The sequence below is a fragment of the Cyprinodon variegatus genome, unplaced genomic scaffold (genome assembly GCF_000732505.1).
Source record: "Cyprinodon variegatus isolate N-32 unplaced genomic scaffold, C_variegatus-1.0 Scaffold792, whole genome shotgun sequence".
NCBI classification, from domain to species: domain Eukaryota; kingdom Metazoa; phylum Chordata; class Actinopteri; order Cyprinodontiformes; family Cyprinodontidae; genus Cyprinodon; species Cyprinodon variegatus.
Window position 1 is genome coordinate 283,127 of NW_015151245.1, and position 19,980 is coordinate 303,106.

At 39.1% G+C, this 19,980-nt stretch overlaps 1 protein-coding gene across 3 annotated transcripts; it reads left to right on the top strand.

Annotated features, from left to right (window-relative positions):
- The first annotated feature begins 1,060 nt into the window (after positions 1-1,060).
- On the top strand, positions 1,061-18,564 carry rfx1 (regulatory factor X1). 3 transcript variants are annotated; one of them, XM_015396372.1, is made up of 18 exons: positions 1,061-1,200; positions 3,757-4,111; positions 7,513-7,610; positions 7,697-7,780; positions 9,101-9,165; positions 9,277-9,568; positions 9,642-9,823; positions 9,915-10,034; positions 10,993-11,114; positions 12,939-13,057; positions 13,172-13,275; positions 13,740-13,891; positions 14,177-14,274; positions 14,605-14,754; positions 14,826-15,037; positions 16,931-17,084; positions 17,212-17,257; positions 17,339-18,564. In XM_015396372.1, exons 2-18 carry the CDS (start codon positions 3,784-3,786, stop codon positions 17,491-17,493), a joined length of 2,481 nt encoding a protein of 826 aa, XP_015251858.1. In that variant the 5' UTR covers positions 1,061-1,200; positions 3,757-3,783; the 3' UTR covers positions 17,494-18,564. The 3 variants fall into 3 exon arrangements, with proteins under 3 accessions (XP_015251858.1, XP_015251859.1, XP_015251857.1); XM_015396373.1 differs by having other exon boundaries at positions 17,342-18,564; XM_015396371.1 differs by having other exon boundaries at positions 17,212-18,564.
- Positions 18,565-19,980: the final 1,416 nt, after the last annotated feature.

Below are 19,980 nucleotides of genomic sequence, written 5' to 3' on the forward strand. Positions count from 1 at the left end.
ATCCAGCTGAGCTTCCCTGGGCATCTGTTTAAGATGCATGTAGATAAGAGGCATGTACCACCAGAAGAAGACCCAGGATGTGCTGGAGGGACTATGTTTGTCAGCTGGCCTAGGAACACCTTGGGATTCCCTTGAAGGAGTAAGGGGAGTGACTGGGGAAAGGGAAGTCTGTTCCTCCCTACTTAGTCAGCCATTCCTGCAACCCAACCCTGGATAAGCGGAAGATGGATGGATTATTTGCGTTACTATAATTCAGCCATAATGTTTTGTATGCAGACTGCCATCTTGGTCTGATCTGACAAGATCCCCTTCTTTTTATTTTCAAACTATAATACTTTTATAATTTCACATTATCTACCTGATGCAAATATATCAACCACTAGAAAAACAAGACTTCAAATTAATTAAAGATGACATCATAAAGACAAATTTAGAGGGTATGAATATTTCAGCAAGGCACTGTACCTCAGATCCTGGTTCCTTATGTGTTTCACAAAGCAATAAAGCTCACCCTAAATGGAAACAGCATACAAGTAAGATAAAAACTGGTTTAGTATAAGTAACTAGGGCAGCATAGACACCTCCCTGCTCAGCACCAAATGGTTTCTGAATTATGGTGAGTGACCTAAACAAACTGTCTTTCACAAATTGTTACATGATTTTACTCTGGCTTATTACTTGGCTTTAATATAATTTTAGTAAATGTGCTGAGAGAAGAATGTCTTATATCGTTCAGTATTGCAACAGAATTGTGAAAATGTGATTATTCATGCATTAAATAATGCCAAGTAACAACTTGGAACCAACCCTGATTGATAAAACGATATAATTATCAACTACGCTTAATCATTTCCAAGTTAACAAGTGGAAGGTCTGTGCAATTTGCAATAAAGTCAATTTACAGCCCCACAAGTGGTGCTTTTGGATTAGGCCTCGGCGAAAGTTACAGACATGAACTTCCCACCAATCAACAACCGAATATTTTACTGACGTCACAACCACTTCACCCATAAGCCAATCAGCTTTTAAAGAGGGGCGGTATAATATACAGAGGGTAGCAACAGTTGCCCCGGTGAAGGCTAGGCGCCATAGTCACGGTAGTCCTGGCGACAAGAGCCAAGCAACGGGAGTCAACAACAACAAGCGGGATCAAAGGGAATAAACTTTACCGACTGTTCGGGACAACACCGCGAAATACAGGTGAAAATATCTAAGAAGCGATAAATTAATTTAAGTGTTGATTACATGTGTTTGCGTGTGTGTTTTACGAGGAAACGTGAAATCGGTCGAACGTGTCGAGAGATGAAAAGTGGTTGCTAGCTTCTTTCCAAACGCAGACCGTTGTTATGGCGATGTCAGATATTTGATAAGAGCACAAGATGGCGGCTGGCTTCTAGTCCCAATCGTACTTTTTTTCTTAGCACCATCCGTCCTAATGTCCGTGTGTGTGTGTTTTTTTTTTTTTTTTTGACAATTTAGACTGCAACGAAACTGCAACGACACGTGATTGGTTAGCATGGTTGTCTGTGCGATTATATAGGAAGCCAGTAGTTAGCTAGGTTCCTCTAACGTCATGAATCAACATAGGCTCGCTTGCGAGAAAGGCTACGTATCACTCTCGCTCATCAAGCGGCTGTCCAGCTGCGTTAATCTTCAACGGAAGTCCATTGCTCACACATTTCGAGAGTGTACGGGTTCTGAAAACGAGAGAGGCGCGTGTTTAACTATCTTTTTACGACTTTTAAAAAGTTTTTGGTGTGACATTGAGTTCTTGAAGTCACTCGAGAGCGCACGGTGTGCCACATGATCAAGGGATTGTAGGGAGTGGAGAGTATGGCAGGCCGTTTGTCAAATAATTCTTCTGACGCATACATACTGATAAAATCAAAGATCTTTATTTTGATAAATATATTTTCAGGGTTAAGCTACTTGCATATATATTTTTTTTTTTTTAGATATTAAGGGCACATCTGAGGCTCCAGTGATTTATGAACTAGATTACAGTGGTAACTATATAAATAAAGTTTTCAAACTCTAGTCGATCTCCTTGCAAATTATGTGTGTTAGTCAGAGTACAAATATTTTCTTTAGTTATTATTTTATCCACCACAAAGGTTAATTCTTTAAATGACAAAAGATGTCATACCTCCCATTTCTTTGTTTTGAATTAAACGCCCACAGATATAATTTACAGAGTTTAAAAATGTAGAGATGGTTAATTAAAGACAAACTATCATGGATGGGGAACATAATGTAAACATGTTTTCAAATATTTTTTACTGTCATGCAGATATAGGCCTAAAAAGAAAAGTGTATTTTAAGACTACTTCTCTAAAGTAGTAATGTCTTTCCCTAATGGTAATTTACAAAACTAGAAAAACACACATTTCCCACTTTAAGATATTTTACCACAGCATTTAAAGGAAGATTACACAATAATATCATGCTCATCCTTTGCCATTTTATTGATCTTAATGAAACAAATCAAAACTAAAAAAATTATCATTTAAGTTATACATTTGCTCACAAGATAAAATGAGACACAAGCCCCTCTGCAGAGCTAAAAGATCATATTACGGCGGCTCATGGAAGATGTAAAGCGGCAGAGGACCTATGCATTTGTATTTGCACTATACTATATCACTAAGGCCTGTATACAGTTTTCATCTGGCCACAGATAATGTTTAACGTTACTTGGTCTCAATTTGATTTATGTTACAGTCCATAACTGACTGCATTCTCTCGTCATCATATCCAACTCTCTGTATGTATGTATATTACTTGAACTAAAGTTTTGCAACCTATTGAAATGTGTAAGCCCACATAACTATTTCATAGCCTTCTCTATGTTTTGTCAGGTTTATTATAAATGTGCTTGCCATACTTGGCTTTTGGCCAAGTAGGATGGCCCAAAGAACAGCCTGACAGTTTAAGTTATTAGCATGAGTTTAAATCTGGGTTATGCTGTATTCATAACATGTTTCTTTCCTTTTAAAGTGCATGTTGTTTTAGTTCATCTAAGATATTGTTCATGTAATGTAGAAAAGGCCATTTACTAATAATGTTCCTATTTAATCCTTCTCACATATCAGACCAAAACAGGAAAAGGCATTACTTTACTGCTTTGGTCTTAGACAAAAGTCCACTTCCTTTCCTGGTTTATATTGCATGTGAACACACACCAGCACGCCCACACACAAGTGTGCAATTCAATCCATATTAAGACTTCACATTGACTTTAGTTACTGTATTTATGCCTAACCTTGACCATTATCAGTACTCTAAAGTAAAAAATGGGGACCCGCCACATTAGGAACAGCCTTTAGTCCCAATAAGAGAGTCCTAAATAGGTAACACAAACAAGTACTCACACACAAACACACCCTCGTCTTGTGTTACATACTGAGAACCACGTATTCTTCCATCAATTTTCAGACATTTCCAACCCTTTCTTTGCCCAAACTTACTTCAACTTAAACTCGCTGCACACTTTTTCTAAGCCTAACTTTTTAATCATTTGAAAGTGGAGACTAGAAAAATCACTTTGGTACAAACAGTTCTCAGTTTGATGGTTTAATCGGGGAAAATGGACCTCACTCTGATTCCAAAACAGGAACACCCACACAGATGGTTCCACACAAGGTCCACTTATGTAAAACATTAAGAGTACAGATAATAAAATAATTAAGCAATCTGTATTTCAGAGTATGTTTCTGACGCTTTATTTAACGAGCACTGCATCCTTTTTATCCACAGAACTGGTGCCTTAAATGATTGGTTGCCATGGCGACTTGTGGATACTCTGAGGACCTTCAGGCTCAGCAGGCTAACACAGTAACCATAGCAACACCTGCTACCACCACACCCTCATCTGCCAAGACTGCACACTTCCTGTCGGAGATCCCGGCAGCCTCTGGAAGCATCTCATCGGCCAGCCAAGCAGCCGTGGCCTCTAAAACTGGACAGGATGCACTTTGTTCACAAGCGCCACCCACCCAGAGCCAGAAGGCAGTGGTGCCAGCTACGTCCACACAGCACTACATGGGTCAGGACATCCAGAAGAGCAATGGACAGAGCCCTTCGACCAAGTACATTATAGTGACTGTTACAGGTGAGAGGATGGGGAGTAACCTGGAGAAGACGGATGTTTAATTACGTCACACAAACTAAGTAGCACATTCATTTCTATGCTCCCTGTTCTGTTTGACCCTTAGGTAAACCCAGTCTGTTTATTTAACGTCAGTTGGTTGATTGTTTGATCAGCATGAAGTATTAAGCTCTTATTCATAAAGCAGAAACTAGACTTCTTTTTTCATTTAGTTTTCTATTGTAGATACATTCACCTCATTCCCTTTATATGACTTTTGGAAGTTGCTTTAAAAGAAAACGTTTGTATGGGGGGGGATGCCACACAATATATGTGGCATTTATATTACTATATATATTATATATTTTGATAAATAGGTTAATAATCGGATAGTCAAAAGTTCCTTAAAGAAGACTTCTTGCAAAATTAAACGAGGTGAAACTCAAACGTTTCCACTTGAGGAGTTCTGGATAGAGCATATTGACAGATGAAATACAAATTTTCATCTTAAATTAATTACAGTCTTTGTATAATTACTGCTCTGACTGGGTCGCTCTGTCGGCTAAAGGCATGTTTTAGAGTCTCTATACTCCAATTAATGATTTGTCAATTACTAATTATTTGACATTTATTTCAATAATCTATTAATCCGGTTAATTGTTCCAGCTCTAATCTCACCAAAGGTTTTAATCAATTTGGTCTGATCAAAAACAAATTCCATTCCAGAAAAGAGGTGTTTTTCTTTCTAGTCCCCATTCCAGTTGGAGTAAATGTACGCACCCATTCGGATATTTGCTATACATAATCTTCACTCTTTAGGACCATTGCTATGATGGCTTCAGAAATCAAACTTCATCCATTGGTCTGGAGAACTGCTAATCCGCCATCTTTGCTTTTGCTGGCCTTAAAATTCCTTTTGTTGTTGTCGTCAGAAATCCCAACACAAAGACTGTGGTGTTGTGGATACGATTCTGCTGCCATGTTTCAGTGAGGTAGATAATACTGATACTGCATACCCTATATTCTGGCTAGGTCGCTCCATTTAAACTCCCCTGGGAGCTGGGGATGTATTTGAAATATTATTTCATGTTTTTAAATTTATCAGCCGCTCCTGGCTGTAGAAATAGACAAAAAATATTAAGCGAACAAAAAAACTGGTTGCTTTAGTCATGTTTAATAACCAGTGTCCTAAAAATCCTTCCAGTTGCACAACATCCTCCACCAGAGAAGAAAAACGTATATTAAAGTTTGACAAACAGAGGAATTGAAGTTATGATAAAGACAGCATATCAAAATCAAAGTATCGAGCTACTCTGACATGCAGCCACCTTTAGCACTGCAATTCTTGTAAGAGAAGCTTAAGATGAGTTTGGCTGTTTTTAAACTTTTTTCTTTATACCAATAACCAGCATGTGTGTACATAGTTACCATATTTAATAGATTCCTAACCTTTTTGATATGTGCAAACTCCACAAAAATGGATCTCCATAACAGGGTCCGATTTGTCCTACATGTTAAATTTAGGCCCCATCTATTCCTAGATGGCTTTTTCTGCTTGTATCAGGTAACACTGCACTTTCACCCAGACTCAGAAGCCCACAGGGCTGGGTCAGGTTCCATTTTCCTCACTTAAAACAAGCAGTTGCTACAAATAGATCAGCCAGCAATGTATAAGATTATTTTTAATTTTCTTTCTATCTTTATTTTTTTTTAATGGCTGATGTTAGTTTAGTTATTTGCTAGTATCTTTGCAGTCTAATACATGCATGCATTTGCCAATTCATCAATTCATTGGTGTATTCAGTAGCCATGCCTTTTTATGGTGCAGCAACACATAACATGTTATGTTATGTGTTGCTGCACCTCCATTTGCGTTGAAGTGTTTTCTTTAAAATGTTGATAAAGTTGAAATTGTTTATTTATTTATTGGCTTTAAATTAGACTTGTGGGAAATTTGTTATCATGCAAATGGAGGGAGTGTCAGGATTGTTTCTTCTAACCCATAATGCAGACTGATACTGGAAACTTATTAGGAGTTATTTTAGATTTCACAAATTGACTGAGGGCAAGAGGAATAGTGCAATAATGAATAAAAGTAGAAGAGAAAACATGTGCAAATGGTAGAACCAATGTACAGGTGATGAGAATTGACTGATTTCCAGAAGGTTGTGGATGATGGAGAACTTATCTTACTGAGATAAACACTGGGAGGAATAAACTGAAACAATAAAATTAATAAAATAATGAGTAAATGCCAAACCTGCTAAAAACACTAAAAAATATGTAGGGTGACAGAACTAGAAAACAACTGGCAAGGGATAAGCAAACCAATGTGGGAAAACCGCGATGGCAAAATTAATAGAAAACTAAAAACAAGGCTAAAGGAAAATACAAAACACAAATTTCTTAAAGTGGAAAGAAGAGCACGCTAACATAGAACAATGTAATCAAAAGAACCATGACAGGAGAGATTGCACATAGGTTGAACTGATTGTCATTGGCCCCTAAAAAACCTGTTTCACATTTGCTGGTCCTCACTTTGTTTTTGATAAATGTTGAATTTAGGACTAATGTGTGAACTGACTTTAGGTAAAGATCAGGGTTAGGTATGCACTGTTTTTTGTGTGTTTTTTTTTTGTCTGAAAGTCAATGGGAGTCAACACATAGTCCTCACTATATATGGGTGTGTGTTTGTGTAGGGAGTACATTATTACTTGTTTTTCTTTATTATATTAACGTCAATGCTATTTGAGTTTCAACAAGTACTGACAGAAACATCATTCCAGATTGTCAGCATGGTTCAGTGAGTCTTATCATGCTGCATGACTTTAGGGAACCAGGCATTTGCCATTAATAGCTAGCCTAAAAATGCAAAGATGTGTTATGGGCTTTAGCATCACAGCTAACCTTTTCCATAAGCTAAATCCTTGCCGTATTTGTGGGTTTTGAAACAAACGTGAATGTTCAGAAGAAGGGGACGCAGGTTAGGAAGTGCTCTGTTTTGTTCTGAAGGTTACAAAAAAGTGATTGCCCTCTCCCCTGCCCGCTCTCCACCCTTTGTTTTCCCCTCTCCCTTCGTTCATCCCACATGTATCCCTCTCATTTCCCTCTCTCATCTGATCTGCATGTTTACAAGATGGAGGGATTTTTCTCTCCATCTGGGGAGATTAGCTGTTCAAGGCCGTGCTTTTGCATGTGAGATATAAGGATGTAAGGAGAGATGGACAGACACACTTTTCCTCTCCCATGCTTGCTTTGCGGAGGGCCCCAGGTTTTTTTATTTTATTTTTTTTTTATTTCAATATGTTTTGCAGCAGCTGTTATTATGATATTGAGGCAGTTTTTCGTGAGTAATGAACTTTGCTGTGACTTCAATCTGTTTCTCCTATAATTCCTCCCTCCTAAATCACTCGTTTCTTTCTCAGAGGGCTCGGCTCAATCCAATGACAGTCTGTCAGACTCCAGCCCATCTGCTTCTAGCATCCCTACTCAGGTGGTCCAAGCTGTGCAGAGCCCACCACAGGTAGGAAGAAAGCATGTTGTGACAAATTGATGTGATTATCCAGCAGCCTGCCTTAACGGATGGGTTTGGTATTGCCTCTCCCACAGAGGTCAGTGTTGCAGGCAGTGACGCATGGAACCAAAAGGATTCAGACAGGCCACATCAGCAGCCTGCAGCATATTAACCAGGAGGTAAGCAGACACTGCATAGTACACAGAGTGGTACATGCATGAGATGCTTTCCTGCTAAATATGTAACATCCTACTTTGCAAAGGAAAGTTTAAAAGGTTTAAAATTATTTGCTTTACATTCAGCATTCAGAATTAGATTTTTATTTTAATTGCTTGTTTATTTAAGATTTTATTTTTAAAAATCTGAAGTCTATTATTTTTGCAATCTTAATCCAAATAATGTGTACTGAAGCCAACAGAATTAATTTAGAACAAAGCTAAACGTTTCATCCTTTTAACAGACTCTGTGACTTCAGGGTTCTTGTTATTTTTTTCTTTGCTTTGATAAACTACAAATGTTTTAACAATATCATTTTGTAAAGTAAATTATAATAAGCCAAACTAAACTTAAAACTAAATATGTCCCGAAAATATATTAATCCTAAACCCAAATTGCTGAAATTATGTTTATACAGAATACAAATTTACTAAGCTGCTGCTCAGTTCCACTTCTTACCTAATCTATGAAAAGTGCAGCTTATGTTTATCTAAATGATACCACATCTGTGTTTAATGCATTCTGCTGAAAGGATATATATTTTTTATGCCTCTGCTGCAATACTTTTGAAGATGCATATAATAGAAAAAAAATATAATTTTTTTTTTTTTTTCTATCAATAATGGTCATAGATTACCCTAAACACTCCCAAACCTTACAAAACCCCTCCTAGAAGAGTGGAAGCTGCTTTAGCTGCAAATGGAGGGTCCAGATTGAAATAATGACTATATACTAAAAACTGGACGTCACTTAACTTCATCTCTGTGAAGGTATAGGAACATTTGTCAGGTTGGTTTTGCTTGTCATAAGTCCAGTATTTGAGTATGTGTAATAATGTGTATATTTATATACCGCAAATTCACAACACTTATCATGTCAGGACACTTTACAGAGACAGTTCAACCAGATCATACAGTCAGATTGGTTCAAAGTTTTCTAAGGAAAACCAGCTGATTCCATCGACTCATTGCCTCGAAGGCAATTCCTCACACCAAGCATGCTTGTAGCGACAGTGGAGAGAAAGAAACCTCAAGAGGCATGTCAGAGATTTCTAATGATGCTGCCACCTGTGGTCGAAACACAGAACTGCAGCACTCTTCTTATTGTTCTTGTAGCCTGCGCATGTACTTAATAAGGTTATTTTGTTTTAACTTTTTTTCACCTTACTTGGGGTTGCCAATGGTGTCTTAGCTGAATGCCAGTTGCTTCATAGTATCCACTAAATCAACCTTGAATATAACGGTTCACTACATGAATACTTAGGCTCTGTCCTAATTATTCAGGTTTATTCGGACACGGTGCAGTACGTGGACGGTGCAGACGATGCAGCTTTTACCACATCCGCCATGTATGTATTACAGAGACATATACTTACGTGCATCACAAAGACTGTAACGTTAAGTGTCACATAGTGGTACATTTTAGCATTGACATGTGTATTTTTTTTCCTTTCCTGCAGCCGTTCAAACAGCTTTCCTTTCTCCGAGTCGCCCCTCTATTCCCAGACCCCTCCCACATCCTCCTCTGCCTTCTACGAGACCCCGCCCACCTCTGAGTCAGACATCACTGTGGCTTCACAGTCGGTTTCCATGGCAACGGCAGGAGTTAATACAGGGGCTGCTGCTGCTGCCACAGGAGGAGGGGGGTATGTCCTCCAAGGAGGGTATATGTTAGGAGGAGGAGGTGCAGCAGCAACAGGTGGGGGAGGACAGAGTTACTCCAGCCCTAACTCTCGTGCCCCACCTGCTACTGTGAGTACAAGATGAAATAAGGCCCATTAACATTAAAGACCAGTCCATTTATCTCCATGCTGTCCTTCCTCAGGTGCAGTGGTTATTGGAAAACTACGAAGGGGCAGAAGGGGTGAGTTTACCCCGCTGCACCCTCTACTACCACTACATCCTGCACTGCCAGGAGCAGAAGCTAGAGCCTGTTAATGCTGCATCCTTTGGTAAACTAATCAGGTCTGTCTTCATGGGCCTCCGCACCCGAAGACTAGGAACCAGGTAGGGACATAAAAAACACAACTAGTTGTACTGTGTTGAAGCGGTTATCTAGGAAAGAGAAATCATTTTTTCTTTTCACATCTCTCTATAGGGGGAACTCAAAGTACCACTACTATGGGCTGAGGATCAAATCAGGCTCCCCTCTGCTCCGACTCATGGATGAGCAGCAGCACATGGCCATGAGGCAGCAACCTTTCTCCCAGAAAAACAGGTGTCCACTTTTCACCAGGCGCTGCATTTTTACCTGTCTGAGATTGAGCATCATGATCTAAAGAGCTGGAGGAGCTAAAATACATGCTGATATCCCTAATGCAAGTTATGACTTTGTCAGGTATCATAAACTAATCCGATTGGAATGAAACGAGAGATTTAAGGAATTGATTACAAAGATCTGCTTAAAGTGTTCCTCCTAATAAACTTCCCTATGAAACATCTCAATATTTCCTAATGAAGCCAGTTTATCTTACTTTTACACAAAACACACCAGTAAAATAATCACTCTTTAGTCCCTATGTTTTGTGAAAATGTCTAAGACCATTAATACCATTTATTATTATTATTATTATAAAACTCATTTTTTACTAAAAAGTTTAAAAACTTGTTCTTTGTGTCGGCCTATTTCCTGGAGGGTGCAACCTGACAATGAAAGGCTTAGCCTGGAGGGATGTATTGGTGGAACACCTGGCCTTAAGTCCTCCATTTCTGGACAGAATTTTTCTGCTTCAGGGACAGAATGGCTGGTCAGAGATTATGGGATGATGGAGGGAGATCAATCCAGGGAGAAAAAACTGTAGCAGGCTAATGATTAGAAACTGGACTTGAAGAAACTAAACGGACCCAAGACCTACAGTGGAAATATGTAGATTAAGCATATTAATTTGTTGGGACGACCTAGTCAATCTTCAGGCCTTAATACACATTCGCAAACAATTTACACTACACAAAAGACTTGTTTTACGGTGATGCGTCGGGTATGATTTTGTGATAGGCGTAAAACAACGGTTGATGGAGTTGGGAAGCGCCATCAACCTACACCAACCAAGTGTTGCTTTGTCAAATCCAATAAATATCAAATAATTTTTCTGTGTTTTAGCTGCTAGTTTTTTTAGTTTTACTCATTTTATGTAATATTGTTTGTGTTATTTCTGTGTTTTTCCCTCATTGTCTAGGATAAAGCCACTCCAGAAGATGCAGGGAATCGCCAATGGGACATCAGGGGGGGCGGGTCAGCAGCAGGTGGCGGCGCTTTCTGATATTTCAGCCCAGGTGCAGCAGTATCAGCAGTTCTTAGGTGAAAAAAACATGAACTCTGTATTTTTATGGGTTTTTTGTTATTCCCCCCCCCCAAAAAAAATTGGCTTGTTACTGTATTACAGGTGCTGGTCATAAAATTAGAATATCATGAAAAAGTAGATTGATTTCAGTAATTCCATTTAAAAAGTGAAACTTGTATATTATATTCATACATTACATACAAACTCATATATTTCAGATGTTTATTTTGTTTAATTTTGATGATTACAAATGACAACAAATGAAAATCTCAAATTCATCATATCAGAAAATTAGAATATTGTGAAAAGGTTCAAAATTGATGGCCCCTGGTGCCACACTCTAATCAGCTAATTAACTCAAACCACCTGCAAAAGCCTTTAAATGGTCTTTCAGTCTAGTTCTATAGGCTACACAATCATGGGGAAGACTGCTGACTTGACAGTTGTCCAAAAGACGACCATCGACACCTTGCACAAGGAGGGCAAGACACAAAAGGTCATCGCTAAAGAGGCTGGCTGTTCACAGAGCTCAGTGTCCAAGCACATTAATAGAGAGGCGAAGGGAAGGAAAAGATGTGGTCGAAAAAAGTGTACAAGCAAGAGAGATAACCGCACCCTGGAGAGGATTGTGAAACAAAACCCATTCAAAAATGTGGGGGAGATTCACAAAGAGTGGACTGCAGCTGGAGTGAGTGCTTCAAGAACCACCACACACAGACGTATGAAAGACATGGGTTTCTGCTGTCGCATTCCTTGTGTCAAGCCACTCTTGAACCACAGACAGCGTCAGAAGCGTCTTGCCTGGGCTAAAGAGAAACAGGACTGGACTGCTGGTGAGTGGTCCAAAGTCATGTTCTCTGATGAAAGTAAATTTTGCATTTCCTTTGGAAATCAAGGTCCCAGAGTCTGGAGGAAAAGAAGAGAGGCACTTCATCCACGTTGCTTGAAGTCCAGTGTAAAGTTTCCACAGTCAGTGATGGTTTGGGGTGCCATGTCATCTGCTGGTGTTGGTCCATTGTGTTTTCTGAGGTCCAGGGTCAACGCAGCCACATACCAGGAAGTTTTAGAGCACTTCATGCTTCCTGCAGCTGACCAACTTTTTGGAGATGCAGATTTCATTTTCCAACAGGACTTGGCACCTGCACACAGTGCCAAAGCTACCAGTACCTGGTTGAAGGACCATGGTATCCCTGTTCTTAATTGGCCAGCAAACTCTCCTGACCTTAACCCCATAGAAAATCTATGGGGTATTGTGAAGAAGAAGATGCAATACACCAGACCCAACAATTCAGAAGAGCTAAAAGCCACTATTAGAGCAACCTGGGCTATCATAACACCTGAGCAGTGCCACAGACTGATCGACTCCATGCCACGCCGCATTGCTGCAGTAATACAGGCCAAAGGAGGCCCAACTAAATACTGAGTGCTGTACATGCTCATACTTTTCATGTTCATACTTTTCAGTTGGCCAACATTTCTATAAATCCTTTGTTTTTATTGGTCTTCAGTAATATTCTAATTTTCTGATATGATGAATTTGAGATTTTCATTTGTTGTCATTTGTAATCATCAAAATTAAACAAAATAAACATCTGAAATATATGAGTTTGTATGTAATGTATGAATATAATATACAAGTTTCACTTTTTAAATGGAATTACTGAAATCAATCTACTTTTTCATGATATTCTAATTTTATGACCAGCACCTGTATATTACGCTGTAAGCCTGTTGGTTACACAACAGGCTACAGATGTTGACATCTTGTGGCATTTTGGTAATAATATTCTTTAACATACATACCTATCATGAACAATTGCGTCTTATTTTGTGTTTTTCAGAAGCAGCTAAGCCGTTGCCAGAATTTGTGAAAATTGATCAGCTGGATCAAGTCCTGCCAGATGGGATCCATGCTGAACACCTAAAGGCCTTTCAGGCTCTGTACAGGGAACACTGTGAGGTAGGAACCTTAATAAACGCGTCTGCTCAATTAGAACTTTTCGATTGTTTCGATCTATTTTCACCTTAAAGTTCATAAACATTATTTTAACACATCCCCCTGGTGGTGTTTTAGGCTGTTCTGGATGTGATGATCAACCTTCAGTTTCCTCTGGTTGAGACGCTGTGGAAATCCTTCTGGAGGTTCAGCCAGAACAACGATGCTGAATCACTCAATCTGTAAGACTTTTAAACTGGGTCTCCATTAACCTTTTGGTTTTAATGTGCATTGCTGTGATGCTGAAATGTACTAATACAAAATAACGTTCTGAAAAGTGTGATGGGCCTTAATCTGATTACCCTTAAGAGAAATCCAATGTAACCACCTGATTTCAAAAGTAACCAAAGGAATAAGTCTGCTGTGTTTTGATTTATTTAAATCTAAATCAATCCAATTAGATTTATGATAAATTACAGCCAGAAACACCCACAGCACTGAAAATATGCGAAAAAGAATTTAACCTTTTACCTCATAATGGTGTACGGCTTTTTATTGGTCTGCCGCATAAAATCCCAGGAAGATAAATCAAGTCTAAGCTTATAAAAAAACGTAGAAGTTTGAATCTGTTTGTGTGTAACGCCATACTGACAGAACAGAGAAGATAAACACACTCATCTTTCGTGCGACTTTTTCCCTCCATCAGTCACAACGAGTCTGAGAAACGGCTGCCCAGGTCCTGTTTGGTGGCTCTGTGCAAGTTCGAGCCGGTGCTGCGCTGGACGAGGGAGTGTGACAACCTGCTCTACCAGACTCTGGTTGAGATCCTCATCCCAGACGTGTTGAGACCCATTCCTAGTAAGTTGGTGAGCTGTTGTTAGAAAACATCTGTAGGCAAAGCCCCACTTTCAAGTAGTAATGGTGTACTAATGCTGCAGATGTTTGTATTTAAATTAAGAAGGTAGTCAATCTAATATTACTGGTTTGAAATAATTTGACAGTAGTTTGGAATTGTTGTTTTAATAGCCGCCTGTGTGAGCTGCTCATGTTAAGTTTTGTAATAAAATGTTACTATTTTGAGCAGTTATGATTCCTTTTTTATTTTGTTGTCTCAATAAACAAAAAAACTCCTCCTTTCATTAGGTGCCTTAACTCAGGCCATCCGTAACTTTGCCAAGAGCCTGGAGAGCTGGCTGACAGGCGCCATGATGAACATCCCTGAGGAAATGGTTCGCATAAAGGTGTGAAGACTTTTCTACACTGATCGCACCCTGTTCATCGGGTTGTTGGTCCCAGTTTCCTGTTTAATTTTAGTCGTTTGTTAACATGTCAGATGTTCTTTTATTTGTTTGAATGATGGGTAGAAAGATGCATGAGAAATGGATTTTCTTTGAACTGCCTTTATACTAAACACTTCATCTGTTAGAGTGGTCTAGTCAAAGCCCGGGCCTACACCAGACTGAGAAGGGCAACCTGACACTCTTTCAGTGCTCAGTCATGCTTACAGCTCATCAGTAAAATAAGCTCCAAACGCGTTTATGCTGCATTCTTCTCCCTCCGCCCTCTTTCAGGTGGTGTGCGTAGGCTCGTTCTCGCAGACATTACGCCGCTACACCAGCCTGAACCATCTGGCTCAGGCGGCTCGCGCTGTCCTGCAGAACTCGGCTCAGATCAACCAAATGCTGTCTGACCTCAATCGTGTTGATTTCACCAACGTGCAGGTCAGTTTTACCGCCACCGTCTGTGCGCGGCTCTGATGACAGGCTAAATGCTGAGCCCATGTCTGTCTCAGGAGCAGGCATCCTGGGTGTGCCAGTGTGAAGACCGCGTGGTCCAGAGGCTGGAGCAGGACTTCAAAGCGACTCTGCAGCAGCAGAACTCCCTGGAGCAATGGGCTTCTTGGCTGGATGGGGTCGTCTCCCAGGTCCTAAAGCCCTATGAGCAAAACCCTGCCTCGCTGCCAAAGGCGGCCAAAGTCTTTCTGCTCAACTGGTCCTTCTATAGGTAAGGAACTACAGGGGAAAGAGTCTAAAATATTCAGCCCCTTCTTGACCTTGTCTCATGTTTTTAATTTTACAACCTTAAAGTTGGTATTTAAATTTGGTTTTATATAATGCAAACAAACAACATTTGCTACTCTGCAGTGGTTTTGTCTCTACCTGCTCTGCACATTTAAAATGCTGAGGTGTGTATCTTCTTACCTCGGAATCAAGATGGATTGTCGCAAGATTTGAGAATTCACAATCTCCCAAAAATACATCTTGCCAGGAGCCAGCAAATCTATTACCCTAAATGTTTTAGACTAGTGAAATGTAGTCTGAAATGCAAAACAAGCATGGCTCTACTGGTTTTAGCTCTATTATCTTCTATTTCTTTTTGAAAAAGAAGCTAAGGCCACAATGTTTGCCTTTGTTAATGGGAAAAATGTTTGCTCATTCCTCCCAACCAGATTTTGTAAGAGTTTGATTCATCAGTTAACTCTGCTAGTTAAAAAAAAAAAACAATCAAGCTGCTACTGCTGCTGTGATTGACTAAAATCTCGACATAGGAGGCAGGTACCCAATCAGCTCGAAGATTTTTTTTTTTTCTGAATGTCCCTCCCCTTGGGAAACACTTTCTACATGAAGCCTCTGATATCTGTACATGTAGTCCAATTTGAATTCTACACGCTATTACTTTGGCTTTTTCAGTCAGATTGGATTCAGAGGGAACCAGAAAAGTCTCTTCAAGTCTCTTCACTGGAGAAATGATCTAGATAAAAGTTAAAATATCTTAAATTAAGTGTACTTACCCTTAATTTGAGTACCGTAGGTAAATGAGATAGTTTGCAAGTGGAATGAGTATTTTTACTCTTAAAATAGGAAAATTAAATAATATGCACTTAAAATAAGGCAATGCAATTGTGTTTTCTTATTTGAAGTTATAGCAGTATTGAAATTGTCATGTTCCATTAGTAAAATGTCTCTTTTTTTACCTCCTCAATCCAAGAACAAATGCACTTATTTTAAGAAAAAATAACTTATCTAGATTTAGATTTTTTTCCAGTGTACAAATGTTAATTTATCCTTCCTGAGTCTCCAACAGGCTTTTTTTTTTGCCATTCTTACATACCATAAAGTTCCCTGCAAAAAAACATGATGGTTCCTCCACCATCTGTCTTCTTAGATAGGATGTGTTCTGGAAAAGCACATCAGAAAATCTTAAAATGGCAAGCTCTTGCACTTGATTGAGCTGCTGTCGCCGTCTTCCTGGATGTTCCTATTATGCGTAAACTTTGCTTTAAGCAACATCACCGTTACTTACATTTTAAAGCAAGAACAACTTGCCCAATAGCAACACTTTTAATAAAACGTTCCTCCATTACTGATCTGTGGTCAGTGCTAGATTGCAGCCTCTACTTCCTGTTTAAGACAGCCCTGTGTGACAACGTATGAGGGCTTTGTGCCGCTTGATTATTCAACTTCAAGCCAAATGAGAACACTGCACATTTCACATTTCCTTTTTACAAACTCTAAAATTTTGCAAAAACATGTACATTTTAGCTGAATGGAAGCATGGGTACTATGTTTGAAAAACAAAACTATTGTTTTACTCTGTGAGAGCATTTTCTGTGTCTACCATGACTCATCATCTTTCTAAAGCACATTTAAAGGTTTGGTTTCCATCCTCAGATTCTTCCCTCTAAGCTGTGCCTTTCTGCAGCTCCTCTTTTTGATTGTGATCTCAATAATGCTTCTATTGCTCAGTCACTTAAATGCAGTCAAGTTAAACTCAAATTGGTAAAGCATGAAAAGGGAGACTGATGATTTTCTAGTCCCTGTATGTAAGCTAGTGGTTCTGTTTGTTTTTTTCTTCTTATTCTCTAACAACATCTTGTACGTAATCTGCCCCGACCAGCTCTATGGTGATCCGGGATCTGACTCTACGCAGTGCTGCTAGTTTTGGCTCCTTCCACCTCATCCGCCTGCTGTATGACGAGTACATGTACTACCTGATTGAGCACCGGGTGGCCAAGGCTAAAGGGGAGACACCCATAGCAGTCATGGGAGAAGTAAGTTGTCATTTCGATCCATCAGTGCAAGCTGCGCAATTCCAACGTTTTCTTCAAACAAACATTTTCTTTAAACAAAAATCAGTTTTTTTTTTTTTTTTTTTTATTGCTCTGTTGTCTGTTGCAGTTTGCCAGCGCTGTGAAGAGCAGAAACTCTCCAGATCTGGACAAAGGTAAAGAAAACCTCACTGATACGTGTTTAGCTTCCACTGATGTTCAGTGCTTACTGCCACGTTGCCGCATGTCTTCGTCAGAAGAAGAAGAAGATGATGATGAAGAGGACAGCGAGGAAGACAGTGGAGAGATCATGCTGCAGTCCAGCTCCCTGAAGGTGGATGAGGAGAAGTCAGAGATGGAACCGCCCGCCAAGCAGCCCAGAACCAGTTTAAATCTGCACCCTCTGACCTAAGGTCACGGCTCACCACCCTAAACGAAAACGCCTGCATCATGAACATCACCCTCTTCCGTTTTAGAATCATGTCATCATGTCCTGAAGCCATTGTTTGCATTCAGTCTGCTTGTCTGATATTTGTGGACGTCGGAAGTGGACGAGCTGATTTTCTCTGTTCCTCCATGTTAGCTGATCATTACTGCCCCTGACCCTTGTTTCCTGTGCCTTCCCCCATCTATTCAGTGCCCTCAGGCCCCTAAAGGTCTAATCTATCAGTACAATATATTCTTGATTTCCCTCCTGTCCTGCCTTAACCACTGACCTGGGTGCTGTGGAGATGAGAAACCTCCAGTTTTCTTCAGCATTGCTCTTCAGCTCCAAATCATTGATTGCCTTTAATGAAATGACTATGCAGGAGATGCAGGACTGTAATTTTTGACACTGTAAACATCTAAGAGTAGCATCTGGAATGATACTGCAGCATGAGTTATGATTGAAGCTTAGTTTTCATTTGTTTTTATTTGAGGGTGCCATATTTTTTTTCTTTTTCTTTTTTTTTTTTTTTACATTAAATTTGTTTTTAATTTGGCTGCCTGATCTGTGCCTTTAAGAGACTCCTAATCTCAAAAAAGAAAAGTTTGTGTTCTCTATAAAGAAAGAAAAACCTATATATTATATTCTGTATTGTGGATTAATAAATGAATGTCCGGTGAAGTGGTCTTGGTGTTGTTATGATCTTGGTATGATTAGTGTGCCTGTCAGAAATATTCACACCCCTTTCCTTTTTTTTTTTTCTGGATTGTATTCTGTTGAAATGTCTGTCGGATTCGGGGATTTTTGTTATAGACCAACAAATCGTACTGCACAGATGTGAACTGGAAAGAAAAGGTGCAAATTTTTCGATCTGCACTTTTCATAATTACCTTTCTAATTGCGATGTCATGTCTTTTAAGATTTATTTATCCCCGATTGGAACAAATAGAGGCTGAATTGGTGCCCAATTTTTACTTTTTGTGCTGAAGCCCATACCATGATGCTGCCTTCACCATAACGCAAGATGGGGAGGGTTAGTTTTCTACCAATTTGATTTATTTAAATATATATATTTATTTAAATATATATATATATATATATATATATATATATATATATATATATATATATATATATAGAAAGCGCCAATTCACAACTTGTCATGTAGAGGCACTTTACAGAGACAAAGAAAATAATTGACAGATTGGTTTTAAGTTTTCTCAAGAAACTCCGATTGCATCAAGTCACTGAATTCGCTCCTCCTGGATAGGTAGACTTTGCGTCGTGTCGTTCACTTTGCAGCAATCCTTCACACCGAGCTGGAGTGAAAAGAAACATCCTTTCATCTCCAGCAAATGCAGGTTTATCGAGAAGGGCCTTCTGCCCTGTTCCACTGAGGATTCAACAACTTTATTTACTACCCAGTGAGCAACAGTCACCCCGATGCAACTGACCCCTGAGGACATTTGCTTGCTTTATTTTTTTGGGATCAGAGTAAATGAGCTTAATAGTTACATGCTTTTCACAGTTTGAACACTTTTCCAATCACTTCTGTTCTGCTCCGTTTTGTGTCAATGCATCAGATAAAATTATAAAAAAAAAAAAAATAGAAATATAGATTTTTTTTTTGGGTTTTGAATATTTTTGCGAGGCAGCGTATATTTATTAAATACTATGCCACTTCTGCCTGGTAATGTTGCTGCACTGTTCTTTCCTTCCTTCTGGCTTAAGTTTTACCCGCTACACACTTATAAAGATGCTTTCTCATCACAAGGCCAAAGGTTATCCCGCCTCTTCAGGAGCTTCTCTGTTGCTTTGTACCAGCTGCAGCTGTCTGAGGATTTTGTAGAGATGAAAGTATATGGTTATTTTCTAAAAAAAAAAAAAAAAAAATACTGTGGATTTATTGTGTATCTTTTGTGAAAGCTGTTAAATATTGATATCTGCTCTATTTTTATGTTGTCTAACCATCATTGCCTTAAAATATTGTCCTAAAGCCATTCATCCAGAATGATGGCCTGAGACCCCCCCCCCCCCCTACCAGAACATAGGCTCACATCTTGCAGGTCCTTGTGTGGCACGAGCAAAACTGATGTTCAACTTTGAAACTGGAATTAAGGCAGTGGGATATCTCTCAGGACCATCTCTTTACTGAGATCCCACCAAAGATCTTTGTAAATTAAAAAAATGTTAAAATGTATATTACAAAAAAATATATAAATTACCATTAATGTCAAAGTTGGTTAATTTGTTCCTTGTTTGTTTTTGGGGAACCTTTTGCCTAAGATTTTGTCCTCTTGATGTTAAACCGGAGACCTTTGTATTTTATTCTGTGATTGTTTGTAGCATCATTCAACTAAACAGATGTAACGTCTCTAAAAGCTTCTGTGAGTTTTTTTCCCCCATCTTTAAATATGCAGTAAGAACATATTTTTGCAAGTTCAAATTAACTTTTATATTTTAGATTTAGCT